General features: G+C 35.4%; 1 protein-coding gene across 10 annotated transcripts in view; it reads right to left on the minus strand.

Annotated features, from left to right (window-relative positions):
- Positions 1-20676, minus strand: part of FMN2 (formin 2) — a 167520-nt gene that overhangs the window by 79376 nt on the left and 67468 nt on the right. For 9 of the 10 annotated variants that reach the window (XM_048299832.1, XM_048299836.1, XM_048299838.1 and 6 more), the window contains 2 exons: positions 19884-20028; positions 9329-9416 (listed from right to left, as the gene is read on the minus strand). In XM_048299832.1, coding sequence (XP_048155789.1) covers positions 9329-9416; positions 19884-20028 — 233 coding nt within the window. Of the gene's footprint in view, positions 1-1022; positions 1086-9328; positions 9417-19883; positions 20029-20676 lie in introns of all 10 variants that reach the window. The other variant, XM_048299840.1, reaches the window with a different exon arrangement.

A 20676-nucleotide genomic window follows, 5' to 3' on the forward strand; every position in this document is an offset into this window, starting at 1 on the left:
CACAGGCAGCGCCTCGCCGAGCCGCGAGGTCGAGCGCCTTGCCCGGCGCAGCCCGGGCGCCGGGGCAGCGACTCCGCTCTGCCGGCAGCCGGGCCGGCGTCTCCCGGGCAGGGCGGCGGAGCTCCCCGGCGGCGGCAGCGCGGGCCGCTGTTGCCACCTGCTGCCGGCAGCGGGGACCCGGGGCCCGGGCGGCGCTCGGCCGGGCAAGCGGCGGCCCCGGCGCTCGGCGGCCCCGGGATGTGCGAGGGGCCGGGACGGCCCCGCCCGGGGAGGAGCGCGGTGCGGGCATGAGCGAGGGAGGCGAGGCAGCGCCGCGGCCCAGGTAAGCCGAGCCCGACGGGTAAAGGCCAGGCTGTGTGAATGATGGGTGTCCGTAGAGTTTCCAGGCATCTAACATCTGCAAAGGGGAGATCTGTATTTACTGGTGGATGCAATGGCCGTTCCGAATGGAACAAAAGGACGATAACCAGTGTGACAGTAACAATGTAAGGCTGTACATGGTGCCATAAAGCGTTACAGCAGAAGAGAGGCAGCGAATACCGAAGGGAGCATTAGCCGGGTAAGATAAAGCAATTGGTTGTAAATACACGCCTAATAATAATAATAATAATAATAATATAAAAATAATAAATTCAAGCCTAAATAGAAAAAACACAGTCAGTGACCTATTACAGACCATCCAAAAAGCATCTTAATAATGACTCCTAAATGGTATTTTACCATTTAGGTGTAAGACAATATGCCACATAGAAAACATGCTAGTCTAAGGTTTAATCTGCTAACCATATTGTTTGAGCCATCTTTTGGAGTCTAAATTTTAGGTTAGAGTTATTACTAGTTATTACTCAAAGCAACTAAGCAGATTTACCAAAAGAGCTGAAGTAACACTTGATCTACTTCTGAATAAAATACAAAACAGTTGGAGACATGAAACTAACCTTTAACGAAATTTCTCTATAGGACCAGAGAATTAGATTTTTAGGAGTAACACCATAACTTTAGATTTTACAACCAGAAATTACCTTAAAATGAGAGGATAGTTGAAAGCCAAAAAAGGTTGAAGGTCAGAAGAAAGCTTAAAGACACTTCATTAGAGGCACAGTGAAAACAAAAAAAAAAGTCAATTGATAAATTTAAATACACCCTTTTCCCTCCCTTGTCTTTTCACACCCCCAATATTGCTACTCCTCAAAATCACGTATATGATTAAGTACAAGAGCATGGGGGACACCTGTAAATAAAAGATACTCTTCAAAAGTGGAAATCAGCCAAACAAGACAAAAAGCAAAGTCCTGTAAGTTCAATGTAAATTGGAGAAGAACAAAAAGGTCTAAACCCTACTTGCCAAATGCATAAAGCTAGTAATAAAACTGCTTTCAAACACATCACATGTATGAAGCCTGACAGGAAACAGCTGGGCACGCAGATAATCTGGCTGTAAAAAGAGCACAAAAGAAAGAGAATCAGAGAAGGTTAAACAAAGTATTTGTGTAAGGATTCACAACCACAGAAAAGGTCAAAGATGTTCTCAGACAAGTTCTGTACTTCTCAAGTGATATGTTTTGGGCACTGTCTCAAATTGAACAAGCTTCAGAACATACAAATGAAAATTTTAAGAGGATTCCCCAGATGATACTGGAAACTAGAAACCAGTCAATCTGATTTTTAGGCCTGAAAAATGCCTATGTATTATACAGAAAAACAGTTTTTTTAAACATCATACAAATAAACCAATGTAATGAGAAAGCAGCTCAAAAAAAAAAAAAAAAAATCAATTACCAAAATGAATGTTTCCTTTTCAAAGTAGAAATTTGTGGCGAAGAAGCCTTACTAGGATCTCTGCAGGTTACTGTGCAGTTTAATGAACATGAGGCATCAATGTTCTCAGATAGTAACACAACTTAAAAGCTGACCACAAACACATAAAAAAGGATCTCTCAAATATTCAGTGTCAATACATGCAAAGTAGGTGGGAAAAAAAGAACCCAGACTGTAAAAGTCGTGTGATGCATACAAAATGAACAAAACTGCTACCCCAAAAAGACAGTCAGTTTTTTTCAGAGTTCTCTGAAAACATAAGCTCAAAAATTAGCAGCAGTGAAGAGTAAACAAAACAACAGCAACAATACAGAGAAAACAGAGCCTGAAAGAAGATGCTGTGACATCTTGGCACAGACATGTGGTGCACACAGATCTTGAAAGCAGCATGCAGAGCTAGTCAGTCACCTCATTGGCAAAGAGAAGAAAGAATCATGGACTGTAGATTGATGACAAAAATCAAAAGAACAGAAAACATGAATGAAAGCTGTTCCAAATAAACTTTTCAGTTTGAGGTGAACTACCTGCAATAAGATAAGAGACCTACAAAAATTACATAATGAGCGGTCAGTGCCACTCAGCTTTTTATTTTTATTTTCTGATTATCTACAGAGGAGATCGGGTACAAAGCTAGATAGAGCTCCACTTGGCCAAATGTAGCAAAGTTTAAATTGATTTTTTAAGAAATCTGATAAGAAAAATACAGTTATAGGTACACTGAATGAATAAAAAAAAGGGATTTACCAATTTTTCTTGCAAGTTTTACTAAATCCCCATTTTAACTACCTTGTATTTAAATTGTTAGCATCTATACATATATATAAGTGGCATTAATTTTTGAATACGACTTTTTTATGCATAAATGTATTCAAATCTAAAAAACACGTGACAAATCACAAACAGATTGTTGTGGCAAATATCCTTTTCTTCTAAACATTTTGATTTAATGAAAAAATATATTACTGTATTATTGGAATTTCTTAATGAAAAGGGATTTCTTAATTTTAATAATGCTAAAACCTCTATGTACTTCAGCAATGTAAAAGTATGACCAGTGGAAATTATTTCTGCTATAAAAGAGGGACAAGGTGCTCTTTTTCTCCCTCTCCCCACCCAATTTTTACATGGTACTAATGCATGCACATACTTTTTAGCTTTTACGCTAAGAATTTTGTAATCATCCCTCTTCTGAGAGAGTATACAGTATGCAAATGAGAAATAACAGGACTGCTTTTTTTCCTTTTGGAGAAAAGAACTTTCCTGAAACTTTTCTCTCAAATTTTCAAAGTTACATCAGACTTGCAAGGAAAAAACCCTCGGTTTCAACTGAAACAACAGACAGACAATGAAGTTACATTTTCTTACAAAACTTCTCTATTAAATTACATTCATATGTTCTTAACAACAACAAAAATTCTTTAATTATCCAAACTATCCAATGTGGCAGTAATTAGTCTCTGCTGATTCAAATATTGTGAAGAAAACTCAGTATTATTTTCCTCATTTAAAACCCTAAACTTATGTTCTTTAAAATGCATTTTGCATTATAGAAAAAAATGGTATAATTCTATAAATTTGGTTTTTAAGTGTAAATTATGAAGAGATATATGGCATAAAGCATTCAGTTCCTTTCTTGATTATATTAATGTTTCTGTCCTTCATTATCTTGATGATTGCACATATATTAAAATAAAATTATTATTGAAGTTGTATTTTTCCATTAACAACTGTTGCCATTGCTTTATTGACTTCTGGTCACTGTAAACTAAGTTTCAGAAAATCTTAAGACAATAGAGGACTTGAGGCATGCTTTAAATACTCAGGACTGGCTTTCAGGACCTTCACCCGTAGCTCAGGGGTTTATGCCACATCCACTGGAAACTCCACCTGTCTCCAAGGCCCTTTGTTGTTCTTCCTCCCTAACTGCATCTGACAGGAGGGGCCAGACAAGGGCTCCAAAATCACTGCTCAATACAGAACACTGTGGGCATAATAACAGCATCAAAGCAATAGAAACATCTGCAGCAATACATATGTGTGACACTCTAATTTTAACTCTAGTCTGTATTCTATAAAAGTAATTTTGTGTATTCCATTGTTTTCCTTACCAATAATTTCCCAACAGGAGCTTGTAAAGTAATTATAAGCAAATAAAACATGCAAGCATACAATCTAACAGCAGGCATAATATAATGAATATGGTAGCATAAAGTCAAGAAGAAATAGAGGAATAAGACTCAGAATTATGGTGTGAAGTTTTGAGGAAGTGCTAGTACACAAGACAGAAAAATGCTGAATCAAACCAATCTTTACTTGGGTTTGTCTCTGAAGAATCTAAACAGGTTTTGTAAAGACTATCAGAGGGAAAGTTTAAACCATAATCTTTTAAGGTTTTGGGTGTTTGCATATACAGTATTTGATTGAGGAAAAAAGAGAAACATTTAAACAATTTCAATTTTCTACTGATAAACCAGAAGTAACAGGTAAAGTTTCAAACTTTGTAATTAACCTACAATTGATTAATTTCAATCAATTATTTATCATTAATTTAATAAAGAAATAAAGACTTGCCATCTAACAGAAAAAAAGGTCTTCATATTTTCCTACAGCCAACATTTTTCCCCATAACTTAAATGGACAGAAATAACAATTTTGGGCAGCAAGTTTACTTATACTTTCTAGTATAACAGTGGCCAAATAACTTGATCCAATCATGTATTGTTTTGTCCTCATAACTTGTTTAATCAGTAAGATGTCTTTTAGGAAGGTACTGAAATATTTGTGAAGAATGGGTACTATAAGTTTCAAATGATAGTGCTTGTGCACACACATTATTGTTAGGATAAATAATGCTTAGATCACCTCTGGACTTTCTATAAAATAAACTAATCCTGAGTCTTATTTTCCAGATATTAAGTCATTCTTCCCTGATTGCTTTCTATGTAGAGCATCTCTTGGACCCAGACTACATGATAGTTCAATGCATGAGTAATTCCTGCACAGAAAATTGAAATAATGCAATGTAAGAGATATTTTATCATCCTTCTCCAGTGAAATCATTTAGTCAAACCTTTGACAGTCTCTCCTTGCTCATCATTTCTACATGTCAGCATGAGTGGTCAAGTAAGAAAACAAACCCAAGATTTTCTCTTGTTCTTTTGTCACTAATAGTCAAATACTAAAGAATAAACATTTGTTTTTCTTGCTAACATTTAAAGTATGTTCACTTCCTGCACATCTGTCTTGAATTCAGGGCAGAAGATATGTTTGTTGTTCAAAGTTGTACTGCTGTTAGCAGAACAAACTTTGCTGCAGGTATAACTTCCAGTAAAATAAGCTCAAATTCAGATTACAAGGTTGGTTTTTAGCAGCTGTTAGGTGAATCTGCCTGCCTTTTCTGTAATGGTTTTTCCTATTTCATTCTTTTTTGAGGCCTATAATAGGCAGTGTCTTGGCCTTCCTTTTTTTTCCCCCCTGCAGATATCAGAGTGGGACAGGTATCTCCATCAAATTCTGCAGACTACCAGTGTCTCAGAGAGGGGGAAAAAATGACTTATTAAATGAGGATAATGAGAAAAGTCATCCAAAATTCAGAGGCAGAAATCTCCAAACTACTTCTAACAGAGCCAGGGCAACCACAAGGTGCTATGCAAAACCTTACAGAAAAATAGTTAAGAGTATTGTAGCAACACAGTACCTGGAGAGACAAACCTTGTTAAGAGAAACTTACTGACTTGGAAAAGATAACAGATAACTTCAAAAGACAAAGAACTGCATATGCCATTTTTGACAAGCTTTTACTTTCAACATTTACAAGGCATGGTTAGAACTAAGGCTATTTTGGTGTGCCAAGGAATAATTTCCATACAAGAAAGAAATACTAGATAAAAATCTCACTATGTAATAAATGTAATATTTAGCTGCACAAAATACCAAATTTGCCTTTTTTTCCTGGCTGACATCTTCAGTTTAATTTGTTCATTCTATTTTTATACACGCACAGAAGAACTTTTTGCTATTCTTACAGCGCTTACTATGACTTGTAAACACAGAGGAAGACACATTGTTTCTTTATAAACAAGGGGGCTGGGGAAGGCACTGAAAAACTTGCTATCTGCAACATGGCTGCAATTTCAAACAGTTGTTACATTTCAAGTGCAGACAGACAACTTGAACAAAAAGAGGTACTTTATTCACAAGACATTGTCCCTAAATGCAGACACAGGCTTAACATGGAATTATATTTTAATGTATAGGATATTCATCATAGCTTACTCTAGTCAATTAAACCAGAAACTTGTTGTATCTCTAATTTGAGCACACTTTGCATCTCTGAAATGTTAAGAAAAAAACCCAGAATATTAATGTTAAACCCCAGGTCATTTACTCTAGGAAGAAAATCTGAACTATAAAGGAAAAAGAGGTAAGAAGTGCTTGTTTGGCATTTCTCAAGCACTGGCCATATCATGCAGCCAAATACAGCAATATTTCCAGTGGGAACAAAATACTGGATTCAACACTGGATAAAGGATATTTGCGGTATAGTGAAAACACAAAAGCAAGTAAAATGCCTGGATAAAGTGTTTTGCATAGTTGATAGATGATTGCAAAAAAACCAGGCATCAGTAAAACCTTGCGTAAAATCAGAGAAACCACGAGTGCTCGTTTTGGTACTAATTACAGAGAAATGGCACTGCAACTAAAGAGACCAACATTTCTTACAGTTCTAGCCTTGAGTGCATGAAGTAGATGGGAGTTCTGTTAGCAATTAGAATCTACTAAAAATCCTCCATAACAACAAAAATTAACCTAGCAAACTTTAGAGCACTACTAGAAAGATGCACCAGAGTTCAGAACAAATGTGTTTTGATTATTACAACTACTCCTTCCACACTGTAAAAATGTTTTAAAAGCAGACAGGCTCTGGGCATTTGTCTTACTAAACCTATTTTCAAAGCTGGAAGCAGACATGCAATTCTACAAGCAGACACTTAACAGCCACATAATAAAAGAAATCTATTTAAGATGTATTACAATATACTGAGATCTTCTATTAAATGCCACATCGGATCAGATATGCAGACAATATTTCATCATTATTTTGTATCTTAAAAAGCAAATAAAAATACTCCAAAAACATCAACCAAAGAACAAAAATTTTACAAGACATTAAATACAACATGTGACCAGGTCTCAAGCTATTTTAAGGTCTTCATCTAAACACAATATGATTTACAACTTTAAATACTAAATTTATTAGGTGGATTAGTACCCAGCATAATTGTTTTCTCTTCTGTTCATGTAGAACTTGAAAATTTTTCTAAAGTGCCAGAAAAATACAACACAATAGGTAGCATGCAAAACAAGAAACAGAATATCACACTGCATTGAAAATTTCTCTCTCCTTCTGGTTGCCTTTCTGAGGCCAGTAAAAAAAAATAAAATTACATTTCTGCAATTTTTATGAACACTGCATCCTAAAAATATTCTTTATGTTTGATATAGAGAATATTTACAAGAAAGCTATATGTTGTCTAGTACCACAAATTGTTGGGAGGGGGACAGGGGGAAGTTTCATTTGACTGCATTTCTTATTTATGGAAAACCACTGCTTGTATTGTACTGAGTGAGATATGTGTAAATTTACATGTCAGTGTACATCAAACATGGAAAAAACTCAAGACATCTACTAAAACCCTGGGACAAAAAACACTGATCCCATTTTTTACTGTAGTCATTGCCATACAACTTAAATAATAACGTGTAAAGGTGCAAATATATCAACTGACTATTTTTGTTAACGCAGGCACTCAATCATTATTTGAATTTTTGTTAGTACATTCTTGTAAGTTTATTCAAATTGCAGCAGAAAATCCTAAATGTTATAACAGTCAAAAACGTGTAAAAACCTTTCTTTTTAATAAGAAATTAAAATTGTTGCCTACATAAAGGTAAAGCTAAATACTTGGGGTTGTGATTCTGTAATTTCTGCATGGGCTCTATGGTTAGATCACTCAGAGACCTCTGCATGGAGTGACTGATGCCAGAAATACTGCTGGGCGAGACCTCTATTTTCCTTGCCCCCACCATGCAAATTTATTTCCTGCTCCTCACCACTTTTTCTCCACGCCTATTTTATGTTCTTAAAAAAAGAAAAAAAAAAAAAGGAAAAAAAATAAAGACTTCTAGCATCAACCATTTTCACAAATCCCCCCACCAGACAAAAGTTTTCTCATGTTTGTTCAATCACGTCTGCACAGCAAGGGAATAAAAGAACTATTAAATTCCCTTTTGCAAAAACTTTTGGTTTTAGAAAACAGCTATTGAAAGAGGAATATACAAAATCTGCACACAGCTCTTAGATGATCATGTGTGCTTAATATTGTAATAGGATAAAGGTTAAGAATAATATTGTTTGACCCTTTCAACTACTGACATTCATGCCATATTATTGTTAGTGTTGCATGTTAAGCAAGCAAATTTTCAATGAACTTGTGTTGGCTTTACCACAGACACAGATGTTAGGCGGACTCCTTTTTTCATAAGGTTCTCATTATTAACTGAAACCAAGTTGAGTATTTGACTGAAGGAAAGGACCATATCATTGTTTTCAGATTTTGCTCTATGACTTAACTGAACTACATCTGCCAGCTTTGGAAATACCAAGTACTTCTTGGCGCCAGTACTGGCGCCTTGCTCTATGACTACCATCTTAAGCGCTTCAGCTTGAGGAAGTCTAGTAACCATCAAAACAGTTTAATAAAACCTTAAAACTGTGATTAAGAGTTACTCACTAGCTGACAGAGTGCTCTCAAATTTGTTCTATTTATGAATAATTTTGCAAAATAAGCAAATCATAGTAAACTGAATGCATGGCTGTAAATATGTAGCCTAGAAAGTTCACAAGATGTTTTTGTGATTTATGAAGTCTGTGTTATACTTGAAACCACATTTATTTAATAGATAGGCTGGCACTTCACAGGATAATTCAATCTGCTTCAAATCTATCCAAAGCCTTTGGGAAACATAAGGGATGCTCTGAATATAAATGCAATTCCACTTTTCACCTTTTTGCACTACTGTCTCTTAGCATAAATGTGAAAAGTATTACACTCCCCTAAAAGATCTCACTTTGTAAAAAATGCTGTTGAAGATGAAAGAACTCTACAGTTTGTGCTAACCCAAATATAGGAACTATTTTATAAAGCAAATAAATTAAACATTATAATTCACTTTTCTGAATATGTCCCAAGGTTATCTGAATTAAAATAAACAACACATCATTCTTTCTTCCTCAAAAAGACCAAAAATCAAAGTGTCTATATTATATACCACTTATACTGCTGATGTTGAAAGCAGAATATAAATGCCAGAACAAGCTATTTTCAGGAAAAATAGTGTAAAAAAGGCCTCATATTAATTTATTTTACATATCAAAAGAGATAAATATTTAGCATTTCCAGATTATTAATTATGTGATCTGAGAATAATCAATAGTTATTTCACTTACCGTGCTGAATGTCCCTCATGTCTAAATGAAGGCTAGACATTAATATTCCAACAGCTTGAGATCTTTTGTTACTTAACAACTTGACAACCTGCCAAAAGAAACGCAACTATTATTATCAATCTGCAGGATAATGTACAAGATAGTTTGCATTACTAACGACATATTCAGGAAATAGTTCTTTGTAGTCTATATATACATTTAAAAATGAGCAAATTTATTAATTTAAAAGTTTGCTTCTGCTGTATAAATCCATTACAGGCATATGTAGCTGTGTCACCTAGTTGAATTTAATCCTAAAAGAGTCCCTATAAAGGTTCCCCTAGTTTTCCTTCTTCGTTAGAATGCACACTTTACTTCACACTGATGTTACTAAGTGTATGAAACACGCTGTCAAATAAAAAAAATTCCAACTGTGTCTATCTTGGAATTGCTTTGGTTTCCAAAACCACACAATGATTTCCATCTTTGATGTAAGTTAAAACTGTGAGAATTTATATTTTATTTGAATGTTTGACGTAGTAGGCGCCAATATGAATTTTATTTTAAAATCAAAATAACCACGTACACATTGGGGTTTTCTTTGATCACTTTAAGGAATATAAAAGGTCACAAAGCTTTTTTGTTTTCAAAATAGAAAAAAACCCAACAGAATCAAGCCATCAAAACATCTTGCTTTAGGGGGTTAAAATCAGTGATTAAAACACACTTTCATACATGTTGGTTTTGCAAGCATAAAAGCAGCATGTAATTCAGAGACTGTCTTCCACAGGGCTCTAAGTTGTTTGAATTCAACTTGATGTAAATTTTATATCATTGTCAGGGGAAACAAGTAATGCCAGAAAAGGATCATATCTGTAAAACGACATTATTCTAGATGAAATACTTTTCAATGTGGAGATAGAACCATTGCACAGAAGGAAGAGGTTAATATTTAATCTCAGCAATTTAGGTTGCTGAGTTTTACACTGTACTAAGCACACTGATGAAAACCTTTGAGAGTCACTTGGAGAAAAAAAAAAAGCCACATAATTAGAACTGTAAGATCAAGTCAGGAAGCATATACATATTTTTTCAAGTTACACAGCTCCTGTTGTAGCACCAAGAGGCTGTATTATCTACAGCCACACTGGCAGATTTAAAAATTAATTAACAGAAAAGAGATTAGAAAAATTCGAATTTAGCCAGAGTAAAGAATTTCATTATTCAATTCACATCTTAAAAAATCAAAAAAGTACCCAGAAGATGTTTGCCCTGTAATTCACTGATCCATTGACAACTTTGATTCACTTACATTTTCAGACACAGGTTTGTACACTGATGCTTGAACAGTAGAAGAGAATGAAAATCTTGACCCAGAACTTTGCCACTGGAACTACTTAGGAATGGAAACTTGAGAAACTCACGGTACTTACAGTATAGGTTTTCTGAGGATGTGGTTGGCTGACCAATTGTTTAATTTTACTTTTTCCCTTTTTAAACCTTCATAACCATTGATTATGAAGATATTTCATCCCCCTTTCTTCACAGATGCCAAACTAGCCTCAGTGAAGTGAAAATACAACAGTAGAAGCCCTGACGATAAGGGGCTAATGTCTATGTCTCAAACACGAATAGCCAGATCGCTGTGCGGCCAACCAAGGATCCTTGGTAATAACATGCTGTGAGAAGTAACAGGATGTGGCTGGAGAAGGGGGCCATGCAGGGGCAGGGTAGCAATTTTCTGGGACAGAAGCTTTGTTCTGGCTCCTGGAGATAAGCACAACATGGTACAGTGCACATGCGGGAATGAGGCTGACAAAAGGGCATGGATTGTTGACCAAAAGCCAACCCAGTAGTAGGGGATCAAAACACCAGAGACCCCCCAAAGGCCTCCAACCCATTTCCAGAAAGGTCTAGAGGAATGAACTGTGCATGATAACTGTTTTGCATAGAAAGCAAGAAACTTATCTCCAGGGCAGGGAAAAGTTATCTATGAATAGGTACCCCCATGAAGATCAGGTATGCATGCTCCAGGACTCTGGACATCCCATTAGCTGGACTGACACTGGAGCAAGGACTGGTGATCTTTCTCCCTCCCTCTACCTCTTTATTCAAAACCCACCACTGTGTGCTTATACTGGAAAATAAGGCAATGACATACCAATTTCCATGACAAGTGTATAATTTGCTACTAAAACTTTGTAGGCTTTTATGGACCTGACTTTTGTCATTCCTTTTTGACCATGAGCATCTGTACACCTGGGTGTTCCCTTCCCTTTTGGGGTGGGATGCCTCAACAGTAAAAATACTGCTCATTAACCAAAAATTTTAACATTAGAAAACAAGTATGTTATAACTGATGCTCACAAGTTTGAAGACCTAAATTCAAGGCATGGCTACTGATATCACCTGTCAAAAATTAGCAAGAAATTCCTATGCAAATGTAATATACTATTAGGAATTTAAAACTGAAGTCAAATGGACTAAAATAGGATAAGATAGATTTGTCTGAATTCAGAGGGGAAACGAATGTGATTCAGAAAAGTATAATTAGGATAACCTGCACTAGTCTTCTAATAGGCTATAATCACTCTAAATATTTTTAAAATGTAATGTAAATTTCATTTAAGCCTGGAACTGAGATAAAGCTGGGTCAATATGAGATTTTCTTCTTGAAAGAGAAGCTGTTACTGATTTACTTCTTTGCAGCTAAAAAAGATAAAGTAGATCTTGAGTAGCAAGGTATAGATCAAAACTTTCTAACAATTAAGGTGCAATCCATAATAGCAACCAAACAAGTACCTTTCATTCTATCGAAAAAAAAAAAGAGAACAAGGGGTTCAAAATTTCAAAAAGAACAGAATTTCTTCAACTGATGTTGCTACCGAACCATACTTACAGAAAAGGCAGAGCAACACAAAAAACCAATGTAGTATGTTACATAACAAAAGTTCAAAAACTTCACCTTAAAGTTGTGTGCTCCAACAACATCAAAAAGACTGAATTTGGTATGGTAGATGTTGGGGGAACTGTTGATCTCAGCTCCCATTGTTATTGCTTGTCTGAAACAGCTCATATTAACAGCATAACTTTAACTTGCTGGTGTCAGCATAGTGGGAGTCCTTTGTTGCCTTTATTTTGAACAAGAAAACTATCCCAAAGCTGACAAATAAAGTGAATTTAAAATGAAATGCAAACTTATTGCAAAAGTGCTATCAGAAAACAATAGTCACACAAAGTGGCAAGAGCTTATCTGAAGTAAGCTTGTACATTTCCTGTCACTCAGATGCTGCAAAAATAAAGTAGAAATGGAACTGATGCTGGATACTATGTTGTCCAGAGTAAACCAAAACGAAAGAAGGAAACTGAGAGTAAAATATCTTTAAGTGGTCTTCCACAGAACAAAATTACAACTGCATTCAGGTGTGAACCTACCTAGAACCAACCTGACATTTCCAAAGGAAGCAGAACTACACTGTTCCCTCTTGGAGGCCCAAAGATCAGGGATGAGTTGGAGTCTGTTCTTAGGAAACTCCCACTTCTAATTCATAACTCCTGTAATATTATATTTGCTTCAAATTGTGAAATCACAATTTCTCTCTTCTATCAGCATGCTAAAGCTCAGAGAGCTACTAAGATCAGGCTTACAAACACAACAAGGGGACCAAAACTAGAGAAAAATAACCAAATAAATTATGTTGTTGTCGTGCAGGCTAGAACATGATTGCTGTCACTGCTGCAAGACCGGACTTAGGGACCTAGTAGACCCTTTCAAGTCCTGGCTTAAAAGTTAGCAGGAAAAAGAAGTTGCTTTTTCTGAAAGTGAGCTGATAGACAGGAGAATAATTATTTGCTGAGTGCCACATCTTGACAGTGATTAGAAGCAAAACAAAACAAAAAAACCACTGTCCTCATGAAGAATAAGTTATCTCTGCTGCAAAATTCTGAACCATGATGATATCAAAATAGTGACAAAGAGCATGACTGTCAGGTGAATGGGTGCAGAACAGCAATAGATAAAGCAGCTTCACATAGAAGCTACCAATTTTGTCTGGTTTTATTTAAAATGTAGGGTTTATGTCAACTTTTATACTAATCTCTATTACGCAGTTCATTCCCATTTCAGTCAATTGCATGAATACTAGAGTTTCCTCCAATAGAATGGCTGTAACAATACAACACTAATTCACAAAATATGAATATTAGCATAAATGCCTAAAGCAATTCCCACACTTAAAAGAAAAACAATAAAACAAATCAGCTGCATAGTCTGGGCCTACAGGCTACAGACGAGTGACGCCATTTAAAGGCAGAACAACAAAACTTTGATAAATCCAATCTCGACAAGATCTAAAGCCTCAGACACAATACACAGCTCCTTTTTAGTCTGGATTCTGGAACCCTGCTTTAAACAAATTTTAAAAAAATAAATAAAAAGGAAGCTAGAGATATTATCTGCAGCCTGAAGTCTAGGACAAACTTTCTAATTGTTGAGTGGTCCTCATTGTTGAGCAGTAAACAAACTACATGCCAAATTTTTTCCTGATTATTTAACACAAGCAAAAACAGTCAAAGAGATATTTAGTGAAAGGTAATGCAAGACACATGTTTGATGAGAACCCTGAAGCAAAAAATATGAAGATTGCCTTTCCCCAGAATAATATTTAGTTAATGCATGGAATTTTTCAATGATTCTTGCTTTCTGTTTCTGATTTTGACTGCCAGCGCTTAGAAAAATTATCCCAAAGTTCTCACTGGTTAAGAAAAACTACTGTACATTACATGAAGTCACATGCAGGAAACTCTACTTTACAAAGGCCTATTGCTCATACATGTGGCAGGGAAGAGGAGGAAACAACAAAGTTCCAATAAAATGTTAAGAGACAGGATCAGGGCAGTAATGCAGTTACCTTCTCACTAGGTGCTGTGACAAGAAGTCTTTTCTGCAGACTCAAGCATATTCGAAGTGTAAAATGGGCGATCACAGAAGTGGACCCATCATATCTTTCCCATGTATCCTTCTTATAGGTATAACAGTAATATACTGTTTTACAGGTGGGGGTTTTTGTGTGTGTCATGGGTTTTAGTTAACCTTTTGTTTGCCTTTTTTAAAAGGCAAATCCAGAAGTAACTTCTGGCTAGTAATGGCAATTGTGAGAGTGGAAACCGGGACTACTTCAAGTAGTCAGGTCACTTTAGTATAATAGGAGATCAAAAACTTTTCCTTAATACCTACAAAAAAACCCCTGACCTCCCAAAACCAACACCCAGTCGTGGCTGTCTAACAATATATCCATGCTGATGGCACATAATGATTTAACTGAACTCACAGAGCATCAATAACAAAGCATAATTTTCAGCATCTCTCTGTCTCCTATCCTAACCAAAACTGAAAATCCCCTCTGGAAACTAGCTGGGTTCTTTCCCCACTGAAGATTTTCATAATCTATATCTTTCTCTTTCTCATACTAATCTAGAGGCAAGTTGTTAACATGTTATGCAAATTAGTGAAGCCAAGCAGCCATGTCTGAAACTTTATGCTTGAGGGTAGCGATAAAACATAATATTTACTTTTCATACATTTTCTCTATTACTGTGTTGTGTTATTTCATTCATAAAGTTTTTACCGATGTAGATGAGAAACAGTTCATTCCTTTTTGTGCTGTTTTATCACTAAAAGGGCCCTGCTTGAAATTAACATCATAAAACAATTACTGTAGGAATAATATTTCACCAAGAGATTGCTGCCCCAGTAATATTCATCATTTCTATCATTAGGTGAAAAAAATACCTAGATTGCTTAAATTTAGTTAGAAACTAGTTAAGTTAGATAAGCATTGTATTCCTCAACAGGAGGCTGAGCAATAGTAAAATGTTCCTTACTGAAAAATAAGAATAATGTTCTAACTCTAAGGACAGGAGTGGCATTTTATTTCTAGAAGTATTCTCTTACTACAGCTTCTTTGCGTCCAACTTAAAAATTCGAATATCCTGAAATCATTATCTAAACTGTTTTATTGACATCTTTATGCACCTAAGGCTTTTGAAACCAAATGAAATTTTAGTAACCTACTATTTATATTCTGGGGTGGAAACAGTGTTTAAAATTTTAACTTCAATAGATTAATAGTGGAATTTCCACTTCAGAAAATATTTAACTTTTTTTCATTTACATGATAGATTATAAACAACTGGTCTGTGATTGAAAAGCTCATTGCATTGTATTGCATTGCATCATATTACTTGTATAATATATTCCAAAAGTAGAGTTAGAGGATTATCAGTAAAGTTTCTAAAATGACTTTTCAAAAGTTAGGAAAGTAATCTATGCACGTCAGCTCAGTGCATTCTACATCCTTATTGTGCTGACAGTGGTATCAAGATTTTCTGATTACGTACCATTTTCCCACTGAACCCATTCAATGTATGCTGGCCAATGTTTGCCATGAAGTATACTCTTAATATTGCACTTACCATCATTCTTGAGTATGTCTATCCTTAATCATGAGGTGTATTCTTCCTGCTTTACTAATTACATGGGTTTTAAGTGCTGCAACAACTGCTATAAAGCAATTTTTGACACAGGGAGCAGTTTAAATTAGTAAGTAATCATTATGGACTGTGCTCATTCCACACAGTCCACACTAGCTATGGAAAGGGTTCTATGGAAAAAACTACCCAGGCTTGTAATCAAAACTAGTATTGTAACTACATGGCATGGCTGAACAAGACACAAGAGTGAGTTTTACCTCGTGCTTGCATCAAACACCACAGGTTTGATGAGATTGACAACTTGGTGAAAGGATGATCCAGGTCAAGGACACCTCAGTCTCACAAAAAGTTTCTGAGGGAAATTACTTTAGACAGAGTAAGAGGTGACACAGAATCACAGCTAATATACTCTGTATTTTCAGCTGTCAGATCTCCTCTGTTCTTCACTCCTTCCCCAGTTAATTTTCTTAATCTTCCTTTGCATCACTCCTCTTGGCTCCTGTTTTCCAAACTACCAGTAAAAAGTCAGAAAAAAATCTTCAGGATTATACCTGAAGTCCCTCCTAAGCAACAGGAACAGACCTATAATCTGTATAATGTCAAAATTTAAGAAACCCTTTATGCAACTAAAAATATATATGTAATAAATTTCTCCATAGTTCAAGTCTATGAAATTATGTGGACATGAGCAAAACCAGACTTTGTTTCCTTTCGTAACTTTGTCAAAATACACAAATTGGGGGAAAAAACACAACCTAAAAAAACTTGCAGTCTAAAGAGCTAAATTTTGGCAAAGTTATAACAGGGACTTATAATGAAAGTCAGACCACTTTAATAGGTAGCAATGGCAGCTCCACCTACAATACAGCCTATAAAGGACTTTCTTTGAAGATTTAGTTGGCATTCTCATTGAGTGAGCCTGCACACATTTACAGCAGCTGAGAATTTGATATATATGCATTAACAGAGCAAAATAAATCACAGTTTTTGCCATAGCACCAAATAAGAGATGGTAAGAATAAAATCAGCTGCATTCACAAATAAATATTAACACTTCATTCTTTCTCTTTCTTTAAAGTTCTGGAATGGATTTTAATGTGGCCTTCATTCAATTCTAGGTGTGATACTGATTTTTTTTAGAAGTGTTATAGATTTATATTGTATTACTTGCAGACGATCATGCTGAGAAAACAATTACAACAATAGTTGTGTAGGGTGAAATTAACACACTCATTAAAAAAAAACCCCTAAACAACCCAGAATGATAATATTTTTACCACTTAAAAAGGGCTCGCTATTCAGAAATAATTATATCATGCGTATCTATATACATACACAACAAACATATACATACGCTCTATGGTTTAGAGAATAAAAAGTCTTGTGTGCAGAACAGCATTTTACTTCGAAATCATTAATCTTTCACGCACTAAAACATCCCAAACCTATCAAATCTTTCTACAGATTAGCTAGAATTCTCCCTCCTGCCATGCAGCCTTCTCTGTAAATCCATTTTTATTTTAGCTTACAATAAAAAGAGTTTTATTAAAATCATATGTTTATACAGAGTACCAAATACTTTATATGTTTGAAAGTTATCTGTACATTTTTTCATGACTACTATTACCAGTGTAGCCAGTACTTTACATCCAATCCATCTAAGCAATACATTCACTCAGCAGACCCTGCACATCAACACAAGGAGCAAAACCAATTGCCAGACAAGAGCGTTTCTGAAAAGCATCAGAGTGAGGGTCCTGGTTCTGTGCTCTACAGTGCTTCTTCATAGCTCAACAGGTGACAAAACACATCTGCTTTGCATAACGTGTCCCTGTAAAAATCACTACAGAAACACCATTTGTAAGATCTTTACAACACCCGTAACTATCATAGAAGCCATGTAAGTCCATAACCACTTAGAGAGCACTTGGTGCTCCCTGTAAAAAACATACTTGTGGAATTACAGCCATTCTTTCCCCAAGTAACTGTTTCTTCTCCTAAACATGGATGGACTTCATTATCCAAGTGTTTACTGCAGTATAAATGAAGAGAATTCTAAAAATGAAGTCCTGCATTCCAAATTGCTGAGAGGGTGTACGTGGAATATATTTGTGAAGCTGTTCTATTTCAGTTGTCTCATGGCAGTACTCTGAAAAGCCCTAACTGGATTCTTGCACGAGTATTTAACCTTGACATCTGCAATAAAGGATAGCTCTCATAGCTCTGATAAAAGCCTATGATTATCTGTTTGGTCAATCTTTTCTCCCCAGATACTTCAATTCAACAAGCCAGACTTCTCTATTAAGCAATTTCTCTCTATTTTGGAGAGCAGTATATTTGTTTGGTTATCAGAAGAAAAGAAACAGAGGATTCTCTTCTCAGAATTAAGGTGGCCCACAGGACTGTTTGTCCTAAATGACAGCAACTACTTTGATTGCCTTAAACTTCTGTGTGGAAATTTCTGTCAGAAAATAATTCTCTTTACAAAGAAGTTAAGAACAATTACTCAATTTAGCTTTACCTACATTTTTTTTAATTTACTGAAAAGACATCCAAATTTTTGGCATTGCAAGAAAAAGAAACATTTAGTATTAAAATCCACATCTAATATTTATTCATAATCACTGTCTTTAAGCTGTGTTTATGTTCGAGAAGTAAGCAGTCATGCTTTCTACTCTGTTGAGAGATTTTCATCACCAAATCTTATGAAATATGCAGGGACCAGCAACATCATTTTGCATTCTCTTGTTTTACTTAAACAACTATGATAGCAATTAAGCTAAGAATAACCATTAAAAAGGGCTTTTTCTAGAAGGAGGAAGGAGGAGCAAAAATCTTGCACTTTGAACATTTAGTGCAGGACAGCAAGATAGCAGCAGAACCTTACATTTCCTCCCATCCCAGTTAGTACAGCCTAGTGCAGCATAGTGGGACATGTGTTTGCACTGTCCTTCCCATCCATCCAGAGAAAGGTTTTATCCAACACCTTGGGATAATTATCCTAACTTTTTACCAGTTCTGTTGCCTGCAGCAGGTTGTCAGCACAGTAAAGGACGTGCATTTATATTGCTGACCACAATGTGTATATGGGGGCAACATCTCCAGAACTAAGTGGTGGAGAACTAACAGGTCATATTCAGATATAAAGTCTAGTGAATAGATATTTTAAAGAGTCCCACTGCATACCCAATGTGGAAAAAAGTCTTGTACAGCATTAACCTGCATGTCAAAAGATGATGGAAAGAACTGCCTAGCTTTGAATTGAGTAGAGGAATATGAAACCAAGATAAAACAAGAATTTTAACTGCTTTTTAGGATCCTACATAAGACCATCCCCTCTGTGATCCAAAAGTTTAATTGAAAATTACTTAGCATACCACCACAATTTGATTTTTACACAGATACCAAGAAGATTACAGCCAAATAGTCATGTAAACATTCAGATTCAATTCTTTTACTCAGGGGTTTAAACTTCTACATTTTAAAGTATGCTTCCCATTTTTATTATATTGAACACCATTCTGTCTCAAGAAACCTGTTTGATTAATATTGGATTTTTCCCAGCTGTGCTTGTCATTTGTTGTCTATATAAACTTCATATTCTTTATAGACATAAACACAACACAAACTTAGAACCACTCTGATTGGTATAACACTAGGACTTAGATTTGAAGCATAATTTTTCTCTGAAGTCATGGTACTTCATGTGCAACTCATTATTTAATGTATAAAATTAATCAGAATAATATATATACACTACTCCTTGCACATCTGCAGTCAATTTCAAAGCATCATATATGCACCTAATTATTTTGGTATTATTTTTGTTAAAGTGGATAAAGCAAAGATATTTTTAAGAAAATACATACTTGAGAAGTAATTTATGAAAAAAGAAATCTTCAGTCTTTAACATGTACAGCTTTGAAATACATTCTACATTCTCTCCTTTTTTTATTTTTCTGTAGTGTGTATATATATATGGTAAGAATTCCACACAAGGCATAATTCATCTAAGCTGCATACAAAAATCTGTCTTTATGTAAAAAACAGCCTAGAAAAGATCCAAAATTAAATGAGTACTCACTTGTTTAGTCTTTGTTTTTGTAATGGTGTCCGAAATGGGTTTCTTCCTCTCTTTAACAGCTGTTTTAGAAAACAGTTCTTCAAACTCATGATAATCTATGGAAGGCTCTTCAATTTTTTCCCACACAAGTGAAGCACTAGAATCTCTAAAGTTAAGCAAAAGACCTATGTAGGGCAATGTCAAACTAAATAAGGTCATAAATGGAGGAATTAAAAAATAAAATAGCAGCAATTTAAAAGTTGTTGCCTAAATTCTACTAGCAGCATTTTGATAAGAACTACCGTTAATTCTCCCTTATACTTCTGGGTTTTCTTCTGTGTTCACACATGATATAGTCAGGCTTATTTATATTCACCCACTCTACATGCATAGGAATAGAAAGAGGCTGTATATAGGCTATAAAACATGCAGACATGGACAGGAAGAGAAGTAGAAATAGTTATTTACAGACAACCTGTGTGACAGTGGCAAGAATTTGAAAAGAAAGAATAAATTCATTAAATAACAGCAGATGGGTTTTATAATTACTACTCAGAGACATAAAGGAAAATATTTATAAGGAAACTTCTTCTCGTGACCGTAATGATCTTTTACAAACAAAAACCTCAAAAAACATCGACAACTGAAACCCAGTCATGTCAAAGTAAGGGCTATCAGAATCGCTTTATGCAAATAAATTGCAGATTGAATCTGAGTCTGCAGAGTGTACAAGGTGGGAAAAAAAAAAAGTATTTCTAGGTCACTGAAGAAAGGAAAGAGAAGGATAGAATGCGTTCAGCATACCTTCATCTAG

This window comes from Corvus hawaiiensis, chromosome 3 (assembly GCF_020740725.1).
Source record: "Corvus hawaiiensis isolate bCorHaw1 chromosome 3, bCorHaw1.pri.cur, whole genome shotgun sequence".
In the NCBI taxonomy this organism is placed as follows: Eukaryota; Metazoa; Chordata; class Aves; order Passeriformes; family Corvidae; genus Corvus; species Corvus hawaiiensis.